Source organism: Nesoenas mayeri, assembly GCF_963082525.1.
Source record: "Nesoenas mayeri genome assembly, chromosome: 11".
NCBI classification, from domain to species: domain Eukaryota; kingdom Metazoa; phylum Chordata; class Aves; order Columbiformes; family Columbidae; genus Nesoenas; species Nesoenas mayeri.
Genome location: NC_137563.1, coordinates 3,009,487 through 3,030,765, shown reverse-complemented (window position 1 = coordinate 3,030,765; position 21,279 = coordinate 3,009,487). Strand labels below are relative to the sequence as shown.

Below are 21,279 nucleotides of genomic sequence, written 5' to 3'. Positions count from 1 at the left end.
CCCACAGGCAGAGACACTGGGAATCACAGCGCTTTGCTCCAGCCAACACGGACCAACAGCACTGGGAAGGCTGGGGTTAACTGCACCCCTGCTTTTGCTTCTGGAGGAACATTAACCAGTGGTTTTTTATCTAGTTCTGCTTGAGCATATTCTCAAGAGACACCCAGCTCAGTGATCACCCAAAAGATGCTTTGGTTAAAATGCCAGAATGAGTTTTATTCCGACAGACCTGTTCAATTTCCCTCAGGCTTAATGCACCGATTTAAGAAAATAGAAGAGGTAAGTTAATCTGCCCGGGTAGCGACCGACAGGCTGCGCTTGCAAAACCAGACGCAGGATACGACTCAGCACAGCGAGCTCGGTTTGGCTGGACACTTTAATCTCTTTTCTACTTTAAGACATCGGTGATTAAAATTCATTTCAAAGACATTTAATTATAAAAACACAGCCATGTAAATATATGGTGATGCGCAATATATTCTTTAGATATAATAAGGTTGTTTTTTTTCCTCCAGTTGATAACTTCAGTCTGATAGCTTCAGTGTTCATTTTCTTTTTTTACTGTAAATAACTGGGACGACGGATACCAGTGCTATAATTAATTATGCCAGCAGACGAACAAGTCATCTATTACTGAACTAAATTCTAATTGCACATGCAACTCTTGCACTCTCCTTGCACATAAATAAGAATGAGTTTGTCTTTAAAAAAAGCATATGCAATTACAGAGAGTGAATTAACAGAGAGTTCATTCCCAACATCACCTCTGGTTTTATTTTGTTTTTACATTTGTACGATGTAAGCACTGAAGTGTTCAGCAGCCCTATAGACATACAGGAAAACACGATCCCTGTCCCAGCGAGCTCTACAATGGGATTTCTTGTTAGTGCTAATTCTTTCTACTTTTTCAGACCGATTAACAAAAACAATTACAAGGACCTGTACAAACGATGTGTGCTGCTGCCTGCTAACACAAATAAGACGTCATTTAGGTAGTATCTGGTTTTTCTTCCCAAATCCATTTCCCTCAATGCAGCACGACCCTCTTCTCTCTTCCCTCCCCAGCAACACACTCACAATAACACAAGTTACCCAGCTGAGCAGAATCTACTGAACTCACAAGCACTGACGTTCATTCCTGAACATTAGGAATCCCCAAGTTACTGGAATGAGGAACAGTTTTCAGCTATTTTATATGTATGTCCATGTTTGTTTGTTTTCAAATATCACATTAAGTCTTTGATTAACATGTCACTTCAGTACAATTGGGCATCATTCGTATATATATATAAAGAACAAAAAGCACAAAATAAATAAAAACAGCTCCAGTCACAGAAAAAAAAAAAAACTCCTATAATTTAGACAAAGCTAAAAGAGAATTTTTAAACTAACAACCACGTGTAGTCCTTGCACCACAGTTCCTTATCTACCACAAAGCAGACAAGCTACACAATGGCCTTGACTGACCGCTATACATCATTTAAACTTAACATTTTTCTATTTGACCATCTTATCTTCCTGCTTGAGCGATGAACCTCACGAGTCACTAAGTAAAATACCATTCCAGATCCCAGAAGCCTTTGCCGAGGCACTACGTGATCAATCTCAAGGATTTTTAAGAGGAATCTGGTGGTTGTGAAACGATCGCAGCAAATAAATCCTGAAGGCCTTTCCCAGACAACTCTTCGTTTATTTGTGCTGTATTTGCTGTTGCTATCTAAGTTTCTTTTGGGTAATTTCTAACTCTATGACGTTACCCTTCGCGTGGAAAGGAGTTGTAAAGTTTAGAAACACTTACTTTATTAGCCCTAAAAAGCTGCTATTTCATGACAAGCAGTTAGAATAAAGCAATTGTTTTCTCTAAAAAAAAAAATATAAGTGCTGACCCAAAGGTCTATTCCAAGTGTAACAGAACATCATGTGAGTGACATGAAAACAGGCTGAGGACTCCTGATCCCAGGGCACATGAGAACCAAGCGTATCACAAAGACTGAGCTTGCTTAGTTTCTGGTTGGTGGGTGTTTATCCCGCAAATGCCAGCAAATGCGTGATCTACCGAACAACACTGTCATGAGCTTCAAAAATTTAACAGCCTAGTGTTTATAGAGGGCAAGGCATTTGGGAAAGATGCTATAAAAAAAAGGCAAAGAAAAATTAAAGAACAAAATATAACATTTGTACAATAATCGGATTTTAGGTTTGTTTTCCGTGGAGTGAACTGGAAGACCATAAAGTGTAAAAGAAACAACTGCTGAGATTCAATGAAGAGCTGAGATTGAATAAAGAGCTTCCCCACAAAATGCAAACCTATCGCTAGCCAAGATAAAGATACCGTAGCAATACACGCATATTTTTGTGCTAAGCCTAACTTTACAGATTTTTTTTTTTATGGCAACATTATAAATTTATATAAATTACTTCATTTTATTATATATTCTCTGCCATTTCTGTGCTTGGCTGTTTGTCATCTTAATGATGACCATTTACCATTCCAGCTCCACCATGGCACCAAAATTCCTCTCCGTAGGCTACAGCCAGTACAGACCACGCTCTGGGTTCTGGTAGTGATACATCAGACAGGAAAAGAGCTGCCAAAATCAGCTCTAAAAACATAACAGCTCTGAGAAAACCAACCTTTCCATTAACCCCACGAGTTTCAAGCACCAACTTGGCTCCAGAATGTGGGCACACACACAGTAGCAAGAGGCTTCACCTCAGGGTCTAGCACATCGCTCTGGTTTACTCACCTAATACCATTTAAATGAAATTTAAACTCAAGATGCGAGTCAGGCCTCTCTCGGTCTCTTCATGCTACTCTCAAGAAACCAAAAAGAAGAGTTTGTGGCCCAAAAACAGTCTGCAGAGGAGGGTTATAGGATGCGGGCCTGTAAGCAACGTGGCCCTCAGGGACCCCTTCTGTCATGGTCACCAGCTTTGCAAGCGCAACAAAGAATGGGAAGCTCCAAAGGTTACTGAAAAAGTAAAATAGCAGCTAATTAGAGACATATTTAAAGCAATGGCAGCTGTTGGGAGTGTATCTAGAGGAAAAGTAACAACAACTTCCTTGTCACAAAACTCGCTTGAGCTTCAATGCTTTGGGAGGGAATCTCAAGATCTCTGGTAAGGGGAAAAATCAGCTTCCATTTCAGATCAAAATTCGGTTTGATCACAGCTATTCTTGCAGACATTGCCTTTTTGCAGCAAGTATCTGAACTGACGTGGCTACAAAAATAAACACAAAATGTCTCATGTTCATTACAAAATCCCGTCAGCACAAGCTGAATCACACAAGACTAGGAGTCCATGCTTAATGTCGCTTATGTCATTCTCCATTCATATTTAAATAACTAAAATTCATATTAAAAAACTATAATTAAGTAATTCGCACACCAACTAATTATGTTTTGTGCTACGAAAAACAAAACTGTATTTTTCCCAACAATGTTACTCCTTTCAGTGAAGCAACACAAGAACATACCTACAATTTAAAATGTCAGCAAGGAAAATGTTTTAAGCATTGAACAGCACTGCAATTTTGAAAGCTGATTTAAAACATTCTTCTAGCATGGCAAAAAATGACTTTTTTGTTCATTCGTGTCCACGTCCATGAAACTACTCTCCTAATATCAGATTGATTTATAAGAATGGCATTTTAAGGGCTGTTGACCTTGGTGCAAATGATTAAGAGTATGCTGTGTATACTAAATAAAGATTTTCAGGGAGAGATCTGTTTATTAGCTGTGCTGCTTTGTAAACAAAAAGGTTCTATCATTTCTAGGCCATTGTTATATGCCAGTGGGTGGGAAGAAGCCAAACGTTCCTCAAAGACCTTCACCCAACCAAAGCACCTCATTAAAATAAAAAGTGATGGGATGTATACTATTTGTGACCCTAAAAAATTCGAGACGTGTATATGTGAGCATTAGAAACATGAAAATGGCAAAGGTAGAACACAACGGGGCTGCAGGAAGGAACCTCTGCTCTGTATAACCGAGCAAGTTAAAGAAAAACTACAGACCACCATGGATGGCAAAGGAACAAGGTCAAGCAGAAAGAGGCAGCAAAGCAGCAGCTGTGGGGTGACAACGCTTGTATCACAAGCTGCCTTTGTGCGTCACCACCCAATTGTCACCAAATCACACCTGGTAACCCAGGATCTTCTGTACAATGATCGTTTGTCACAACATAAATCTAGAATAGTTTTAGAGGCAATTATTAGCATTAAATCAGTTCTAAACAATGCCGTTAATTAACGGAGAGTTCAACTTTTCCTTAATAACCTTAAGTTGCGGAATGCAGCGGCAGACACTTACAGCCTGTTCTGAAGAGCCGTGTCCTACAGCAAAAGGCACACAAACAGCAACAGAGGACAAAGGCCATTAACAATCACTTATTTGTCCTAATTCAAGGACTGTTGCCCTCTGTTTGTTCTACTGCCTGCTCTAGCCTACAAAGCCTTGCTGACCAAAAAAAAGAAAAGTAAAAAGCCTTTTCTTACCAAAGGTTTGCAGATACCCACAATAGAATTTCACACCTTGGCCAGACTATTTCCTGTTAAATCTACCTGTCCAAAAAGAGAGGAAAAATGCCCCAAAAGCGCCAGTTCCGGCAGCATTTGGAGCGCTAGCAGAGTCCCTTGGAGCTCTGGCTGCTACAAATTCTTGCTGCAAAGGCATCATCAAAGCAGGCAAGTGGCTCAGACACATCAGCTGCCAGAAACTATCACCATCCAAAGGCTCGACAAGGAGGAAAAGAGCTCCATGTGCTGCCTTCGTACCAGGTCCTCACTTCCATTTCAATTCCACAGTCCTTAAAACCTGGCATGGGTATAACACAAGCGTGCTGACAAACCTTCTCATTGCAAATGGAGCTAACATTAGCAAAACTGGTTTTGCTGGTATACTTTACACCAGTTCCTCAACTCAAACAAGCTATTCCAACAAAAGCGTGTTTTTCTTCCCCATCCACTACCACTATATCCAGAACAGAGATTTTTCCAGTGTAAAATATTATTAAAAATCCAAATCCCTCATTAATCTAGGCTAGGTAACATTCTTCATCCAGTTTTGGCCTTGACTGTATTAAGACTTTGCCTAAATTAGAGTTGTGTCCTAAGTATAATTTCACGAGTCAAGAAATATAGGAAGAGTTTCTATTGTAGAAGTCACACCACTGTATTTGTACTCTAAAATGGCATAAAGTGCTGCCACAAGCACGGCAGAACTGGTATCGCTGTGATCAGAGCAGGGCTTTGCCCCAGCCACGTCACTAAGGAACCACCAACGTAAAGAACAGACTATCGCAGTATTAACACGGGAGGTGAGGGGAGGATTCCTCATCACCTAAGACCCTGGACACTTGTTTCTGTAACACATGACGGGATCTTTCAGGGTCAGGGGCAGCAGAGGTTTGCAAAATACTTTGAAACTGTATTTACTCTTTCTCCAAGGCCAAATTGAAGAAACCCAGCAAGGTAAACTGCGGTCAGCAAGCTCAGGCTGCGTTGCCTTCTGTAGGTGTTTTAAGCACTCTCAGAAAGACTGAATTCTCTATACTATCAGGGGAGAAAGGGTGAAGGACAAAGCACAAAAAATAAAAGCAGATCAATTTGTTATAAATAAACAGATAACAATGAACTATTTTCTGTTTTAAGTGAGCTGAGTAACAAGGAATTGCATATGTATGATCATTCCATCAATATCACACTGGAGCTGCAACTCAGCCACAGTCACTTGTCCTCACCCCAGCTGGTAGCATATGCAATATAGCACTGGCTTTAACATGCAAAGCGGCATCTGCATTAGGCAAGGCTGCACAGCATTATACTACACATCAAAGTATTTTCCGTATCTGTTAAAGGAGGCCTTAACTGGTTTTAGAAGAAGCAAGACTGCAGTAATAAATCTGATCTCTTGAAGCATGAGTTGGAAGTTGTATCCTCCTGTCAGCAGGTTCGCTGTATGATGTATTGTGGGGTTTTGGCTGCAAAGAAGCTGTAGCCTGCAGTTAATGAGCTGTTCAAAGCAGCTGTGAAATTGTCAACTTAATTAAGCCAAGTTTAGTTAACAGTCCTCTTTCAAAAAATACCGTGTGAAGAAGCAGGCTCTGGAAGTTGCCAGCCATGCACTGGAGGGAAGTGCTGTGTGGTTTTCTGAACTGAGAAATTAAGAGGTCATATGATAAGAGATAGTGCTATTTTACCAAGTATTCAAAGAAAGCCCCATGGCTGCCCCAGCAAGCTGGGGAGCTTTATATATATATTTTTTTAAAATTATTTTAAGATAATTAAGAAGCATAAGCACTTGAGAACGGTCAGTGATGGTGTGAGGTTGTCTGACCTCGAGCAAAACACCTATGGATTGGAGAGAGGAAGGAGAGCGTCCTGATTTAACCTTCTTGTGAAGGTCCAAGCGCTCAGTACTGAGTTCTGCAGATGGGGACATGGATGTGGCAGCCACAACCCGAGAGATCTGTCCTACTCAGATGAAGGCAAACAACAACAGAGAACACCAGAGAGACCAGGGTGCCCTGCACTCCCTATAGGTATTTCCATCCTTGTTGTTCATGGCTTTGAATTAAGCACTTCAACACACACCACCGTCCTTCCTGTGCCTTAACCAAGTTAGCACGTTAAAGATTAAAGAATAAGACTCTAGGGTTTACCAAGTCGGGGGGTTGTATTCTGTTTAAACTACCTGCACGCTACTTGGCAAACACCCTATACAGATGTATTCCTCTGGACAGTCTGCTCATGGCTGTTCTAGGACCAGAATATCTGTAGCAACCACACTGAGTTACAGCAATCAATCAGTCCTGGTTTCAACAAACCATTAGCACTGGCCTTTGTTCATTCCTCAGTACAGGGGTCGAGGTTTCCCAAACCTAACTCGGACTCTTAAGGATACGCAGACCTCTTGCAGCACTAACAGCAGAGGTACAGTGCTGTTGGCCATAATCCTTCCACCCTGGCAACCCTTTGTCATGCTTTTCCTCTACTTTAAGTGTTTCGTTGGTTTACCTTAAAAATCATTAACCTGTTTTAGAAGAGGCTGTGCAGACCACTCCTTTAGGAGAATCTCCTAGAAATTCCACCTGCTGGCTTGGGACCTCCCAATTTTGGGAAAGACGATGAAAAACATGCCAAGCCCTTCATCCACAACCACCCACCTGCAAAACAGAGAGGTGCGTGAGTGGGGAAGAGGTACTTTACAGGTCCTTGTAACTCCTACAAAGTGGCATGAAGCCAGTAGTAGTCAAGCATTTAAAGATTCCCAGGTAATATTTCACATGTGTATTTACTGTTATGGAGTGTATTGTTCCAGGGTTAAGAGGGAACTAGATCCTGAAGTGCTGTCAAAGCCACAGCCAGGGCAGCACCACTCAGATGCCAACAGAACGCGCCTCCTCGGTACCTTTATCCTGAAACGCAGCAGCGCTGGCACAGCAAATCCTGACACGTGGATGCGAGCGGGTACTTCTGCGATCAGTCAGATGGAATGCCAGCCAATTGGGGAAAAAAAAGAAAGGTAAGGGGCCATTGACCAAAAGTATCAGGTTTCCTGTGGGGGGGAGATAGTTCTTCATTGCAGGTCATCCGTGGAGAAAGGGCAAGAGACCACATGGCCTCATTGCTAAACACACACTTTATGAAACAACCGACTGAGGGAGACGGCGTCCTTGCTCCACCTGATGATGGAAAAATTGACGTTTCCCAACCTTTAAGGACAAATCACTCTTCCGTAACCAGGTAGCGGTCCCTGTGGAGACAGCTGAGACTTCTGCAAGCTGCAATCAAAAGCATTCCCCACGGTGACCTCAGATCGCACCACTTATGCTCTACGCTGGGCTCTGGTCTTGACCTCATCGTTAAATTTAGGAGGCAACAGCAGAGCAGCACAACAGATCGGGGAGGCACCTCCTCATCCAAACAAACCCTGCCTGTAGGATAGAGTTGAACATCACAGCGACCTCTGAACACCCACAGCCTGCACTTCCCAGCACAGCCCAAAGGCTCACAGAAGAAACGGAGGAAAATATTTTCATTCCCTGAACCGGGTATATTTCACTTCCACGGTTCTTAAAATTCCTGAGTTTGCTTAGACTTTGTATACCAACAAAGAGAAGTAAATTGACCCCATGAACAGTGTCCCACAACCTTAGCAGAGCATAGCAGAAAAGAGTTTATACTGCCCAAAGAGCACAAGAGAGCCTTGTAAGAGCTCTCAGCAATCAGAACAGCCAAGAAAAAGTCAGGTGAAAACTTCAGAGCTACGCAACCTCCAAAAATAAGCCATTTTCAGTTCAACTGGCAAAATAAGAGACGGTAATTTCAGCTCACTCTTTTGACAGTCCAGTTACGAATCTCCCTGCAAGCAATTCACAAGAGAGCTTAGCTTTTCAGAAAATCTGAACTCGACAATGTGGTGCCTGGCCGTTTTCCACGGACACGCGGTGACCAGGGGCTCAGCCTGCGGGTCAGATGAGCCGGCACACTAACACCCGCAGCGCCCGCTCCCTCTGCCCCTCCAGCTGTCAGGCTTGGTGTCAATACCTGAGAGAGAGGAGGAGGAGGAAGGAGAGAGAGGAGAGGAGGAAGGAGAGAGAGAGAAAGAGGAGGAGGAGGAGGAGGAAGGAGAGGGAGGAGGAGGAGGAGGAGGAAGAGGAAGGAGAGGGAGGAGGAGGAGGAGGAGGAAGAGGAAGGAGAGGGAGGAGGAGGAGGAAGAGGAAGGAGAGGGAGGAGGAGGAGGAAGGAAAGAGAGGGAGGAGGAGGAGGAAGGAAAGAGAGAGAGGAGGAGGAGGAAGGAAAGAGAGAGAGGAGGAGGAAGGAAAGAGAGAGAGGAGGAGGAGGAAGGAAAGAGAGAGAGGAGGAGGAGGAAGGAAAGAGAGAGAGGAGGAGGAGGAAGGAGAGAGAGAGGAGGAAGAGGAAGGAGAGAGAGAGGAGGAAGAAGGAGAGAGAGAGGAGGAGGAAGGAGAGAGAGAGGAGGAGGAAGGAGAGAGAGAGGAGGAGGAAGGAGAGAGAGGAGGAGGAGGAAGGAGAGAGAGAGGAGGAGGAGGAAGGAGAGAGAGAGGAGGAGGAGGAAGGAGAGAGAGAGGAGGAGGAGGAAGGAGAGAGAGAGGAGGAGGAGGAAGGAGAGAGAGAGGAGGAGGAGGAAGGAGAGAGAAGAGGAGGAGGAAGGAGAGAGAGGAGGAGGAGGAGGAAGGAGAGAGAGAGAGAGGAGGAGGAGGAGGAGGAAGGAGAGAGAGAGAGGAGGAGGAGGAGGAAGGAGAGAGAGAGAGGAGGAGGAGGAGGAAGGAGAGAGAGAGAGGAAAGAGAAAGAAGGAGGAGAGGAGGAGGAAAGAGAAAGGAGGAGGAGAGAAGGAAAGAGAAAGAAGGAGAGAGAGGAAAGAGAAAGGAGGAGAGAAACTATAATCTTCCAAAGGTTGTATCATCGAACCAGTGACAGCAGAACTTTGTCCTTCAGTAAAATACCACAAGCTGATACATCAATATTTAGCTCTAGGAACCAACAGTCAAATCGCATGTGTTAATATTTGCTCCCCAGGCTGAGCCCACTGCCTGCCCTTCAGGGACAGACACCGTCTTGGCCCTTCTCACCAAAGCCAGGGGCGAGGGGGGCACATCAGCTTCCCCACCGGGCAGTTTCCTGAGTTTGTATTATTATGAACAAGGATCATAAAAGCCAAATCTCTCTTATCCCCAAGAAACTGGTTCTTGCTCCCGGTACCGCTGCACTCTGGAAAGGCCACGCAAGCTGCTTGCTGGAGAAATCTTGGTTCACAACAAGCTACTGCCCTAACAAATTCATTTTAAAGAGCTGTAACTCGCAATAGGATTTCAGAAAATATAAACACCTCCTAAAAACTAAGCAGCTGCCCCAAAGTGTAAGATTCCATACTTGGGTAAAGGTAAAATGTTCGATTATTCAGTGAGTTCACTGATTATCCAGTGTCATTGCGAGGCTTAGGGGCTGCGACCCACGGCGCTGCTGCTGAATTCAACCCAGAACAAGCCCCAAACTGAGGACATACGATAACATAACTAACGGTATAAGCAGAACAGCCCTTTGGTTTGAAATTCTGCAGAAAGTAGATCACTTCCATGGGAAAGAAGAAAAGAAAACAAATACTAAGTTAATTAAAAGTTACAGCAGACTCAATAGGAGTATGAAGCAGTGTCGGTGTTCACAGGACTTACTCTTCTTCACAGTGCAGTTGTTAACAAAACAAAAGCTGTTTGGGTTTGCAAATCCCTCATTGCCTGGCTTTGAAATATTTAATTCCTCTAAAATATCAACATTACCCTCAGCTTTTTTTAATCTGCAGGACACTCTTGCCTTATGTATTAAAACACTCACTAGCTTCTCTGGTCATGAAATCCTCTTCAAAATACAAACCCATTTCTGGTTACACTTCATCCCCCTTGATTTCTTTTAAATGCTTTCATCAGTTGTTCTCAGCCCCTGCAATAGTATTTGCAGAAACAAGCACATCAACCAGCCACATTGATAGTGTTTCAGTGCTAAGTAAGTGCTAACACTGGTTTGGACATCAATCCTCCATTCAAAAATTCCACTCAGGAGCGCTATTTTTTTATGGCATTTGCCAACTTAGCAACCAAGTTTTAAGGAGATCAAACTAAACCACCATTAGCGTATTACATGCCAGAATTGGGAAAAATGAGAAGTAAATCAGTACGTCCAGACTAAAGTTACACAACAGTCACCTGCAAACATGCACCAGCCAACATAACCCATCCCAACACACTTCAGGTGCACGTGGGGAACTACACAGGTATGAATGCATAGAAAAGAGTCCTTTTGAATGCCTAGAAATTCAAAGTTTTAACTTCAAGAGTCCCCATTCTCAAGAACAGCAACAGACTTGCAGATTTCATTTATGCCCTTGAAGCCACGTCGATTTATATTCCACTACTGGTTGAAAATGCTGTAAGAAACTGAGAAAAAAATGCTATCCCATTGCTCCCATCATTAGAGAGTTCATATCAGTTACTGGTAGTTTTTTGTATTAGTTATGGACGAGGCCATCATAAAATATGGGACCCAGCCTTCGGGGCTGATAGCCTGGCTGCACTTGGCCAGGCGAGTTGTACCAGCTTCAGTACAGCCAGGAACCCGCTCACCGGAGCTACACCCATGTCTTTCTGCAATGACAGAAAACAACTTACCCACGATACAAAAATTATTGCCACTCTTTGTATTTTCAAATCACATACCCAACAGGGAGCTATTTTCTACCATAGAGAGAGTTAAACCAGTTCAGCCTTAGGTACAGCCCTTGAGCCCACAGATTGCAATGGGGCTGAAGAATTGACGTTTTAATCAGAATAAACCTCTTCACTATTTGAAAATAACTCTTTCTTTTGAAAACTAAAATGCAGATATCTTGCCAGCAATCCCGGTGCCATCCGATGCTTCAGCATGTGGGAGAGCTCTGGATTCCAGTACTTTTAGACTTAAACCCCAGTTTTAATATTCGTCCTAGGCTGAGATATTTATCACCGACCTACAGCTCATGGAAAAGCGCGGTTTTACCGGGCAGTTAAGCATACAGGGAAAGTCACTTCTGCTCCAAGTTCCCCAAGCAGAAGGTGTGGTTGTCCTCAACCATTTGTGGAATTTCTCACCAAACTTTTATGAAATAAAAGAAAATAAAACTGCGGACTATTCCAAAAAGAAGAAACGCACATCTGCAAACGCTTTGTCTCAGCTCAGCGCTGATCTTGACCTAACCCCCCCTATCACACGGAAAAACTCGGAATTAAAATCACTGTCGTAAAACAGATCTACACTTCAGTGTCAGAAAACACGCAATCCTGATTAATTTAATATGAATGAGGAACATAATCTGATGATGCAAGTGCAGACAACACTCCTAAATACAGTAAGATTGTAGTCAAGGCAGGTCAAAGTTCATTCGTCGTGCTTTAATTAAAACATCAGCATGGTTTCTTCAAACAATATCTTTATAAAGATATTAACTTTGCTGATCGCTCACTGAGGTCATTTGTCTGATTGAATTTTATTAGAGAAAACAGAACCCCAAGCCTAAAGACACAAAGCAATGCGTATCTTTAAAAATACATTGCCTTTCAGTGGGAGGTAGCGGATGTCATTCTTACATATTTGTCCAGTGATACAGGTTTGGTTTCTTGTATGGATTTACTTAGGAAACTGGGAAATCTAAAAAGCGAAGAAAATATTTCAAGGTTGCTGGTTTTCCCTTAACAACATCAGAAATCTGTCCATGTCACCATGTAAAATGTTTGATTTATAAAAGAAAACACCTCTTACTTGAAAAGGTTCGATCCTTCCAAGCACATAAAATGTTTTGAGTTTCCTACGCCGATTTTAAATTAATGTGCAAAATAACTCTGCTTTTGCAAAAGGAGTGAATTCTTATTTCCCGCGAAGAAACAGACACAAGTTAAAAATATTATTTAACAAGCAGATTCATTTCTATCCTGATTAAAAGAGAAAAAACCCTTGAAATAGTATCTATTTAGTTAACTCGGGAATGAAAGAGTTATCTGGCCAGCAAGGAGATTGTCCTTACACCAACAAAAATGTCATCCTAATTTCTAGGAATCTAGTGCCCAAAATTGCCTGTCATGTAATAAAGCAGCAGAACTGAAAGCAGCGTTTCCTCCTTCTCCACGCAACGACAGGAATCCCAATTTCAGTCCCTCATACTGGAACGAGTCTTTTTCATCAGCAACATAATTTTAGTCCCAAAATCGCTTCTAAATCTTGACTTTTCCTTTTTTATTCCGACTTCTTTTGTTCGCAAGGCCATTAACTCTCTACGTACATATGCAGACAACCTTCCAACATTTAAAACACTATCAAAACCCATCTCAAATTGCCTTGTCAACCACGTTCAAAACAGATATAACTTAATTCATGCCAATGCATTTCCCGGTCAAAAAGTAGGTTCTAGCCCTTATCCTTTCTCCTGAAATGGAGCCGTACGTGTGGGAGCTAGTTTACAGAACGCTAAGCTTTTTACTTTATGCAGAGTGACAGATTAAGGGATTTTAAAAGGAAGAGGAGAAAAAGGTCTGAGAGTTTGATGTGAGGCCAACAGTTGAAGCCATAGTAAAAGGGGATGGTCTGGAAGAAAATTAGAGGCTCCACCATTTAATTTCACAGTGTGTGTACCAACATCATTTATTACGTTTTGGCCTTAGCAGTGATTTCAAGAAAGAAACTAAAAGGGGATTAAAGTCTTTTTGAAAAGCAGAGGGTTCTAACATCACTTCTTCGATGCCTTTGAAAACTTAAAATCCAACTCTGGGCATTAAACTATTTAGTACGTCACGCACATTAAAGCTATTCAATTTACATCTTATCATCCCGCACCACTTTAAATTATGGTTAAATGAAGATATCTAATTATTTTACCAAACGGACAGCAATATGCAGAATGTCACAGGGCCAAGCGAATTCCTAGTGAACCGCCACTACATGAACAGGTCTGACTTATAATACACTACGAGTCACACGGAAAAACGCGCTTTGGGCATTAAATCACGCTCCACGTGCAACCTCAGAAACTTCGCTAACCATGTTTTAATTCCTTACAGCAGTTTACAATGTGGGCATATTCCATCCGTACGCACCACCAGAACAGAGCACAATGCCGGATTGTTCTCCGCTGTGTGCAGGTGCTCCTGGGGTCCCCTGACAAAATGACAACTGACGTAAAGCTTCTACTGAAACAATCTCACCTTGGGGCCAGCAGCTCATTACCACATTTGCTTTAGGTTTCTTTCACTTTTTGCTGAGAGCTATTAAGAGCTTTAGCTGTCCATATCTCTAAATATTTATTTCCTCTTCAAGGACTCATTTGAAAGTCAGTTGGCATTCCAAGCCCTCAAAAAGTGGAATATTTTCAGTGTACTGTTACTATTGCTTAAGAAACGCAATTGTGGAGTCCCTTCTCAAGGTGATAGCCAAGAGAGGTTCACATAATAACTGAAGTCAAACAACAATTTATCACTGTTGTCAATGGCAACTGTGGGACGTAACAATTTCAATGGATGTTAAAAATAATTCTCACTCAAATATCTCTCATTTTCTTGACATGGATATCCACCTGGAGATGAGGAACAGATATTAAAGCATACAATATGCAGTTTCCAAAGAGTATTCTTCCTAAGTTTCAAACAAACTATGAGCAACTTCCTTAACAAGACACTCTTCATATTCGCATAGATTATAAGCATCTTATAATCTAAAATACATTGAGCATGAAATGCCTGCAAGCGGTTGCAACCATTTCGCATCTTTACTTTATATTTAGACTTAGCATTTTGGATGTAAAATCTGAACCACTAAACAGCAAGGCAACGCTGGTACCTTGCACTGGAATTTCACACCACGTGTAATACTGGGAATGGTAGAAATGGAGGGAGGACTAGAAAGTGTGTCAACCCGTAATTCTTCTGCCTGGCTTATAAGTACATTCTACAACCAGCAAATTTCTCACCATGGATGTACTTACACTTGAATGCGAGCCACACAATTAAAAATACAAAGGGTATAATGCAGTAAGATAAATACCTAAAACTGCAGAAATAAAGGCTTGTTTTTAATACTTCCTCTATTGACACATTCAGCTGGCAGAAAAGGAAAAGCTTAGAAATTAACTACCTAAAATGGCCAGGGAAGAGACACAAAGGGAGCGCGGAGCAGGGGCAGGGAAGAACAATGCAAAGGGCAGAGGGAAGTCGGCGTTTCGAGTCTGGCAGATGAATTTACAGCTGAAAGGAGTTTGGGTGAAGCTTTTTATCAACAGTCGGAACTCCACAAATCCAGGGTCTAACCTTCCACATCTCAGTCGCACAAGGAATTGCCCTCAGAGGCAGCGACACATTTTGCACCAGTCGGTTTGCTTGACCAGGAGAGGTATCAATAATAATGCTTTAAAAACTGCAGACACAGCTTATGCTATCTGGGTAGTGTAGCAATCTATACGCTGTGATTTACAGCTTGTTTGGGTTGGGTTTGTTTTTTCCAGTTTACATTACAAACAACAGGAAATTAAAAGGTAAAGATAAAAAACAGACTTAAACACGAACCCTGTTCACGTGCTATAATACCACACTATTTCTTTTTATACTGTTTAAAAATTAGACTCCCATCCTCCCTGGATTCATGCCTTGCAACGACAGCATAAAAAGCACCAGCCTGAAAGTCTGAACCCCATGAAGATTGAGGGAAGTTGGTGGTGGGAGCGGGAGGGAAAGGTGATGGAGGTTTGCTCGGGAAAATGATGGAGGATGGAGTGAGTGGGAACAGGGAGGAATTGGGAGAGGGCGTCCAGCCCGGGTGGAAGCGCGGACAGCCCGTGTGGGAGTTTCAAAGCGAGAGGGAGCCTGTGTGTTCCAAGGGAAGGAATTACCAGGCAGACAGGAAAAGAGCAGACAGCTTAACGGACTAAATAACGTGCTGTAAATGCTGACACGAGATCCACCCGGGCACCGCGGGTGCGGCGCGGCGCGCGGCCTCCTCGATGCAGAATTATGCAACCGCCGCTTTGCAGCGACTGCAAAACTCTCGGGGCGATTTCGCAGGGTTTGAATGAAGAAAACTTACTGGGCCATGGATTGGAACTGGCTGGCCCGTATCAGCCCATAAATCAAAAGGCTGTTTCACATTTAGCGCTGCTGGCTTAGGACTAGTTTTAATTTAAAACAACGGAAGTTTGGATTTACTCTCTGATCCCCCTTGCACCCAAACGCACGTATTTCTGTGGTAAATGTACATGACAGGGAGAGTTACACAAGAGGAAGGAAATCTCACATACGTAAAAAAATGGCAGAGCAAAATAGGAGTGTAATGTATGTGCTACGGCCTATATTAATGCTCTATAGAAGAGACACACATATGTGATATCCCTACAAATACCCAAGCCAATTTTAAATAAATGCCCATGAGGCCCTCATACCTTTCCAGCATTTACTCCACTTATGCTATAGATTGAAGAGAGGTATTATTTTAAAGGTGTTTAAGCAGGTTTCTATAAAGCCAAGCACCTTTGCCACCAATTCAACAACACGAATGTCTGAAGAAAATAATTATAACTAAGATATACAAAAAAGACAAACGATTTCAATTCCATTTTGAGATTTTTAGAGCTAAAAAAAGAGAAAATAACAGGAAAATCTCCTTTGCAACAGCATGGGGTGTCCTTTGATATTCTTAACGTGGCACTGGATAATCAAACCACAGTCACTATTACTGCATCTAAGTCTTGCTCATCTTTCACTGGGAAAAGTAGAGTTTAAGCTGTGGAGTCAGCACATCAAACTCACCAAACTCATCTATACCAGAAATAGGTATATTATGGCATTTATCTCTGCCAACACACACTTTCAGGACTGCTCTGTGAATTTGCTATGGATAAACTTAGTGTTTTCTGTATTAGGAAAGAACAGGTGACTTTTTTAGCTACAGTTTGTAAATGGATGCAAATCACAAAATACAGTATGCTCACACCACACATCCAGAAAATAACCCTCTGCTGTTTGACCAGAAAAAAAGATATAATAAGACATAAATATAAAGCCAGAATAAGTCTGGGGCTAATTAGCAATATATATAATACAATTTACCAGTTAGCATGGGTTATTTCTTTTAATGACACTTTCTGACTTGAAAAATGTGCACTATAGCTAACAAACTGACTGAAGTTACTGCACTGCCTATTATACATATTTTAATAAATGTAATGCTAATGCCCAAGTGAAAAGATGAGATTTACACGGGCCAAGTTCTCAGCTCTCACATAGGACTCTCTTGGCTTTAATCAGTGCACACACGACAAAAGGAATGTGAATTAATGTCAATTAAAGTGCCCTGAAACCAAGTGAAAATGCTGGTTACCAGCTATTCGCACAAATTCTGATGACACCACCATCGGCCAAAGCACAAAAGGGTCGTGGCATCTTGTGTCCCTGTCCGAGTATCCCAAGGGCCAGACAGGGTGTGCAACCCACTCTGAGGAACAGCAATAAATCCTAGTAGCACCCAAATCCTGATCATACTATACACACTAATGATAAAAGCAGAGAATTAAATACCAGGCTGCTTTATGGCTCTAAAGAGCATTATAGGATTTTGCACATGGAAATCACGCAGATGTGATGTGTCCGACAGATTTTGTGCCCAGCTGATCGCAAACAGAATCCCGTTCTCGTTCCTCGGAAGCCCATCAATTCACAGCAATGTGCTTCGAGTGATGACAAGGGCAGAAAACACAGCTGATAAAAATCAGAATGACTGCCAATCACATCACCGCATGCATATGAACCAGCATCCACCGTATAGCATCTGCCTGAATTACCCAAACTGACTAACAACAATTCCTACCAAATTCTTGAAATGCAACAACAGAACTAAGGCTGCTCCCCATGCATCCTTCTGCAAACTGGTTTCAGAGTTGTTTTTTTCCTCATAGGCAACAAATGCACAGAATTCAAATTTTAAGGAGATTTTTGGTTTAGATTTTGCAATGTGCAATCACAATTAAAAATTTCACCTAGCAAAACAACTGTCAGGATTCTGATGACAACTTAGGCTTCCTGGCTGTGGTTACTGTATTAAATGTGCCGTAAGCACGTCTGTCATGTGTGAGCAGGGCCATGAAGTTCAGTTTCCTGTACGGTGTTACTAACACAAAAAAATTAGCTTAGTGTAACACCATTCAGCTTCACGTTCTGCCTCGGGTACTGTTAATTCCTCCTCCAACTGCCTACTGACAAAGCGCCTTCTCATTTCCTAGGCTTTTTCTAAAATCCTATGAGCCAAGATGACTATCTCTGGAGGAAAACAATTAAAGAAAATCACTCACAGCACTGCAGAAAATTATTCCAGGTCAATACTCCAGAAGCTGTCCTAATGAGGCACGTAAAAATCCTAAGAAATCTAAAAATCACCAGAGTTTCTCCAAGCCCACAAAACATTTGACATTTAGCCAGCTCTTGCCTGCATCTCAAGCCTGCATCTTATATTTATGGCATGTGTATCTCAGTCCTTATCACGGTAACCCCGAGCAGATCAGCCACGTTATATAATATCCCCATGGCTGCTACTATTTGATTTTTTTATATATATATATTTGCAATTCCTTATTTTTACAAAACAGAGATTGTTCCCCCCCCAAAAAAGCAAAATATATGAAACAATCAAAATCTATAGCATTAGGAGCTGAAGAACAACCCATAAACAAACAGGCCATCAATAGAAAGTAAACAGACGAGCAAGCACGCTGCAAAACTAACTCACTTTAAAGAAAAAATAGAAACAAATGACAATTTTTTCGGTATGTGTTTGCAAACTTCGTACAGCCTTGTGTTGTATCTCTACACAAAAGCACGCACGCTAACCCACACGCCAAAAAATACCCCTCCAAAAAATACCCGATTTGCAGCAACAGACAAGGTCAACTCATAGTTAATGTAAATCAGTACCCAGAGCAAAAAACGCTGTCGCTCCCCTTTCGACTTTCTGAAGGGCAGAGGAATGCAAATGGATCATTCCAGATGGCTTTGGACTGCGATTTGCCTCTGCTCCCACACCAGACAGGCACCAACGGCAACACCGGAGGACCCGGCACCAACACACACGTACAACACGGGAGCTGGTGGCGGTGCAGCCCCACGCACGGCAGTCCCACCACGGACGGACAGACCGACGGACGGGCCCTCTGCCTTCAGAAGCAAGACCCGTGTCCCCAGCAATAAGGACCGACGAGGACAATCACACCGCTCGCCTGCCCGGCATTGGAAGGAGGGAAGAAAGAGGCTTGGGTACATCTATAAAGTCATTCCATGAGGCTGATTAGTTTATAAACAAAGTAATAGCTCAAGCCAGGAAAAGCCGCCCCGCAACGCAGCGCTTCGGCAGGGAGCTCCTCGGGTTAAACCGCTACCGTCCTGAGAGAAACAGCGCTTGCGTTTAGCACCCTTTTTACCTTAACACTGGATCTGCTGGTCTGGGTCTCTGCCTCCATGCTCTGGCTGTTCTCCCTCTTGTCTTTCTTAGAGGAATTAGTCCTCACCTTATAAGTGGATGTGTTGGAGGACTTAATGAATAATCCTGGGACGGGGTTGCCTTGCTGCTGTTGAGACATGGTTGTGTTGGTCTGGTGAGGGGAATTGCACTCCTCAGACTCTTTGCTACTGTGATAGACCACTCTGCTGTCAGAGATGTGGATGCTTGGAGCACAGCCCATGCTTTGAGGCCACCTGGGGAATACTTCTAAATTGTATATATATATATATATATGTGTATATATATATCTCCTTCCTTCCCGTTGATATTCTCCCCCTGCTTGATTTTTTGTTAACAAGTTGAATCTCTTCCCTGCGTCTCCGCTACGCTCTGAAGCATTGCCATCGGTCCCTTCTACACCGCCAGAAAGCGTGTTCTGTTCTCCTCGTCCTCCAGGAAACGGGTCCTTGTATCTCAATCTCAGCAGTGGGCTGGGGAGCTGGAGGGGAGGGTGGGAAAATCAAAAACCGGTCGACTTCATATTTTCACAGATTATTATTAATTTTTCTAAGCCATCTGAGAATCTTGGTAAGGTTGCCTTCTGGGGAAAATTTAAAAAAAGGAAAAATAAGGAGGGGGGGAGGCAAAAATAACAAAAAAGCCGAAGCCCCAAACCCGCAAGCACACACACCCCGGCGGCTCCTCGGCCAGGCTCTCAGAGCGGTCGGGGGCACTGCACCATCGCCGCCCGCCTAGTCCGGAGCACGGCGCATTTTCCACCTGGGTTTGCACAGCGTTACCGATTAACCCGCTGCGGGCCGGGGGCCGCTCCCCACCTCGTCCTCCGCGCTCACTCCCGGCGGTCCCGCCCGGCGCGGTGCCGGGGCTGTGCTTTGGGGAGGGGGGGGTGCTTTGGGGCTGAGCTGGGGGCCGAAATAAATTAAACAACAAAAAATAATTAACAATAATCGCAAATCGGCGGCCCGGAGAGCCGGCTGCGCCCCTCACGCCGCGCTGGGCATGTCCCGCACCGCCTCCGGCGCGGCGGTGACATTCAGGTTCCCGTCGTCGGAAGGAAGCGCCCCCCGTCAGGCGGCAGCGGGGCTCTCCGGCCGCCCCAGCCGCATCCCGCCCGGCGGGGCTCCCGGCTCAGCGCCGCGGGACCGGAGCGGGCCGGGCCGCGGGGAGCCCCCCGAGCGCCCGCGCCGAGCGCCGGGGGCGGCCCTGGGAAATCAGGGCACGGCCCGGAGGGCTCTGCAGAGCCGCGGGAGGAGCCGGCTCCGCTGGCGGGCGCATCAAAGGGCCTCCATGTTGGGGGGGATTTTTTTGGTCAGAGAAATGATGCGAAACGGCGAGGAATTAAAAAAAAAAAAAATTAAAAAGAAGCGAGAAAAATTAAAAAGAGCGAGAAGTAGAAGGAGAACGGTCCCAGCGTCGCATCCCGGCGGGAAGGGTTGCAGCGGCGAGAGCTCTAATTCCCAGGGCCGTGGCGTCCGCGTCCCTTGCAGCGGGGAAAAGCCTCTCTCCTCGCAGCGCCGCGCTCGCTCCGCGCCCGCCGTGTTATTATTGATGTTCCTCGGCAGCGGCGGCCCCGTCCCCTCCCGAGCCCTCCCCCGCCCCGCCCGCCCTTCCCCCGCCAGCGCTGCCCCGGCGCTTGACAGCGGCGGAGCCAATAACAGCGCCCGGCGGCGCTGACCTCCGGCCCGCGCTGGCGTCAATGCAAATGAGCCGCCGCGGGCCAATGGCGCGGCGCGCCGCCCGCCGCCCGGGAGAGCCAACTTCAAACCGCCGCGCAGCGTGCGCCCGGCGCCACCTGCGGCGAGGGGACACCCGGAACCCCCCGGGACATCCCCCTGGGAACCGCCCCGAGACACCCCGGGACAGCCCCCCTGGGAACCCCCCCCCGGGACATCCCCCCTGGGAACCGCCCCGGGACACACCCCCGGGACACCCCCCTGGGACCCCTCCCCCCGGAACCCCCCGGGACACCCCCGGGACATCCGCCCTGGGAACCCTCCCCCAGGACACCCCCGGGACATCCCCCTGGGAACCCCCTCCCGGGACATCCCCCCTGGGAACCGCCCCGGGACATCCACCCCTGGGAACCCTCCCCCAGGACACCCCCGGGACATCCCCCCAGGAGCGCGGAGCCAGAGGCACCTTTACAAGGCTGACACCTCCGCCCTCCTCCAGCCACTTCGGGTCCAATGACCTTTTTTATCTTGACCTCATTCACGTTTACAGATATCTAAAGGGTGAGTGT

The 21,279-nt window shown here is 44.6% G+C and overlaps 1 protein-coding gene across 1 annotated transcript in view; it reads right to left on the bottom strand.

Annotated features, from left to right (window-relative positions):
• Positions 1 to 19,257, bottom strand: part of PDE8A (phosphodiesterase 8A) — a gene marked incomplete at both ends in the record, with an annotated part of 114,389 nt that extends 95,132 nt beyond the window's left edge. The window contains one exon of the mRNA XM_080351348.1: positions 18,997 to 19,257. Within this exon, the coding sequence (XP_080207474.1) occupies positions 18,997 to 19,257 (261 nt within the window). The remainder of the gene's footprint in view (positions 1 to 18,996) is intronic.
• Positions 19,258 to 21,279: the final 2,022 nt, after the last annotated feature.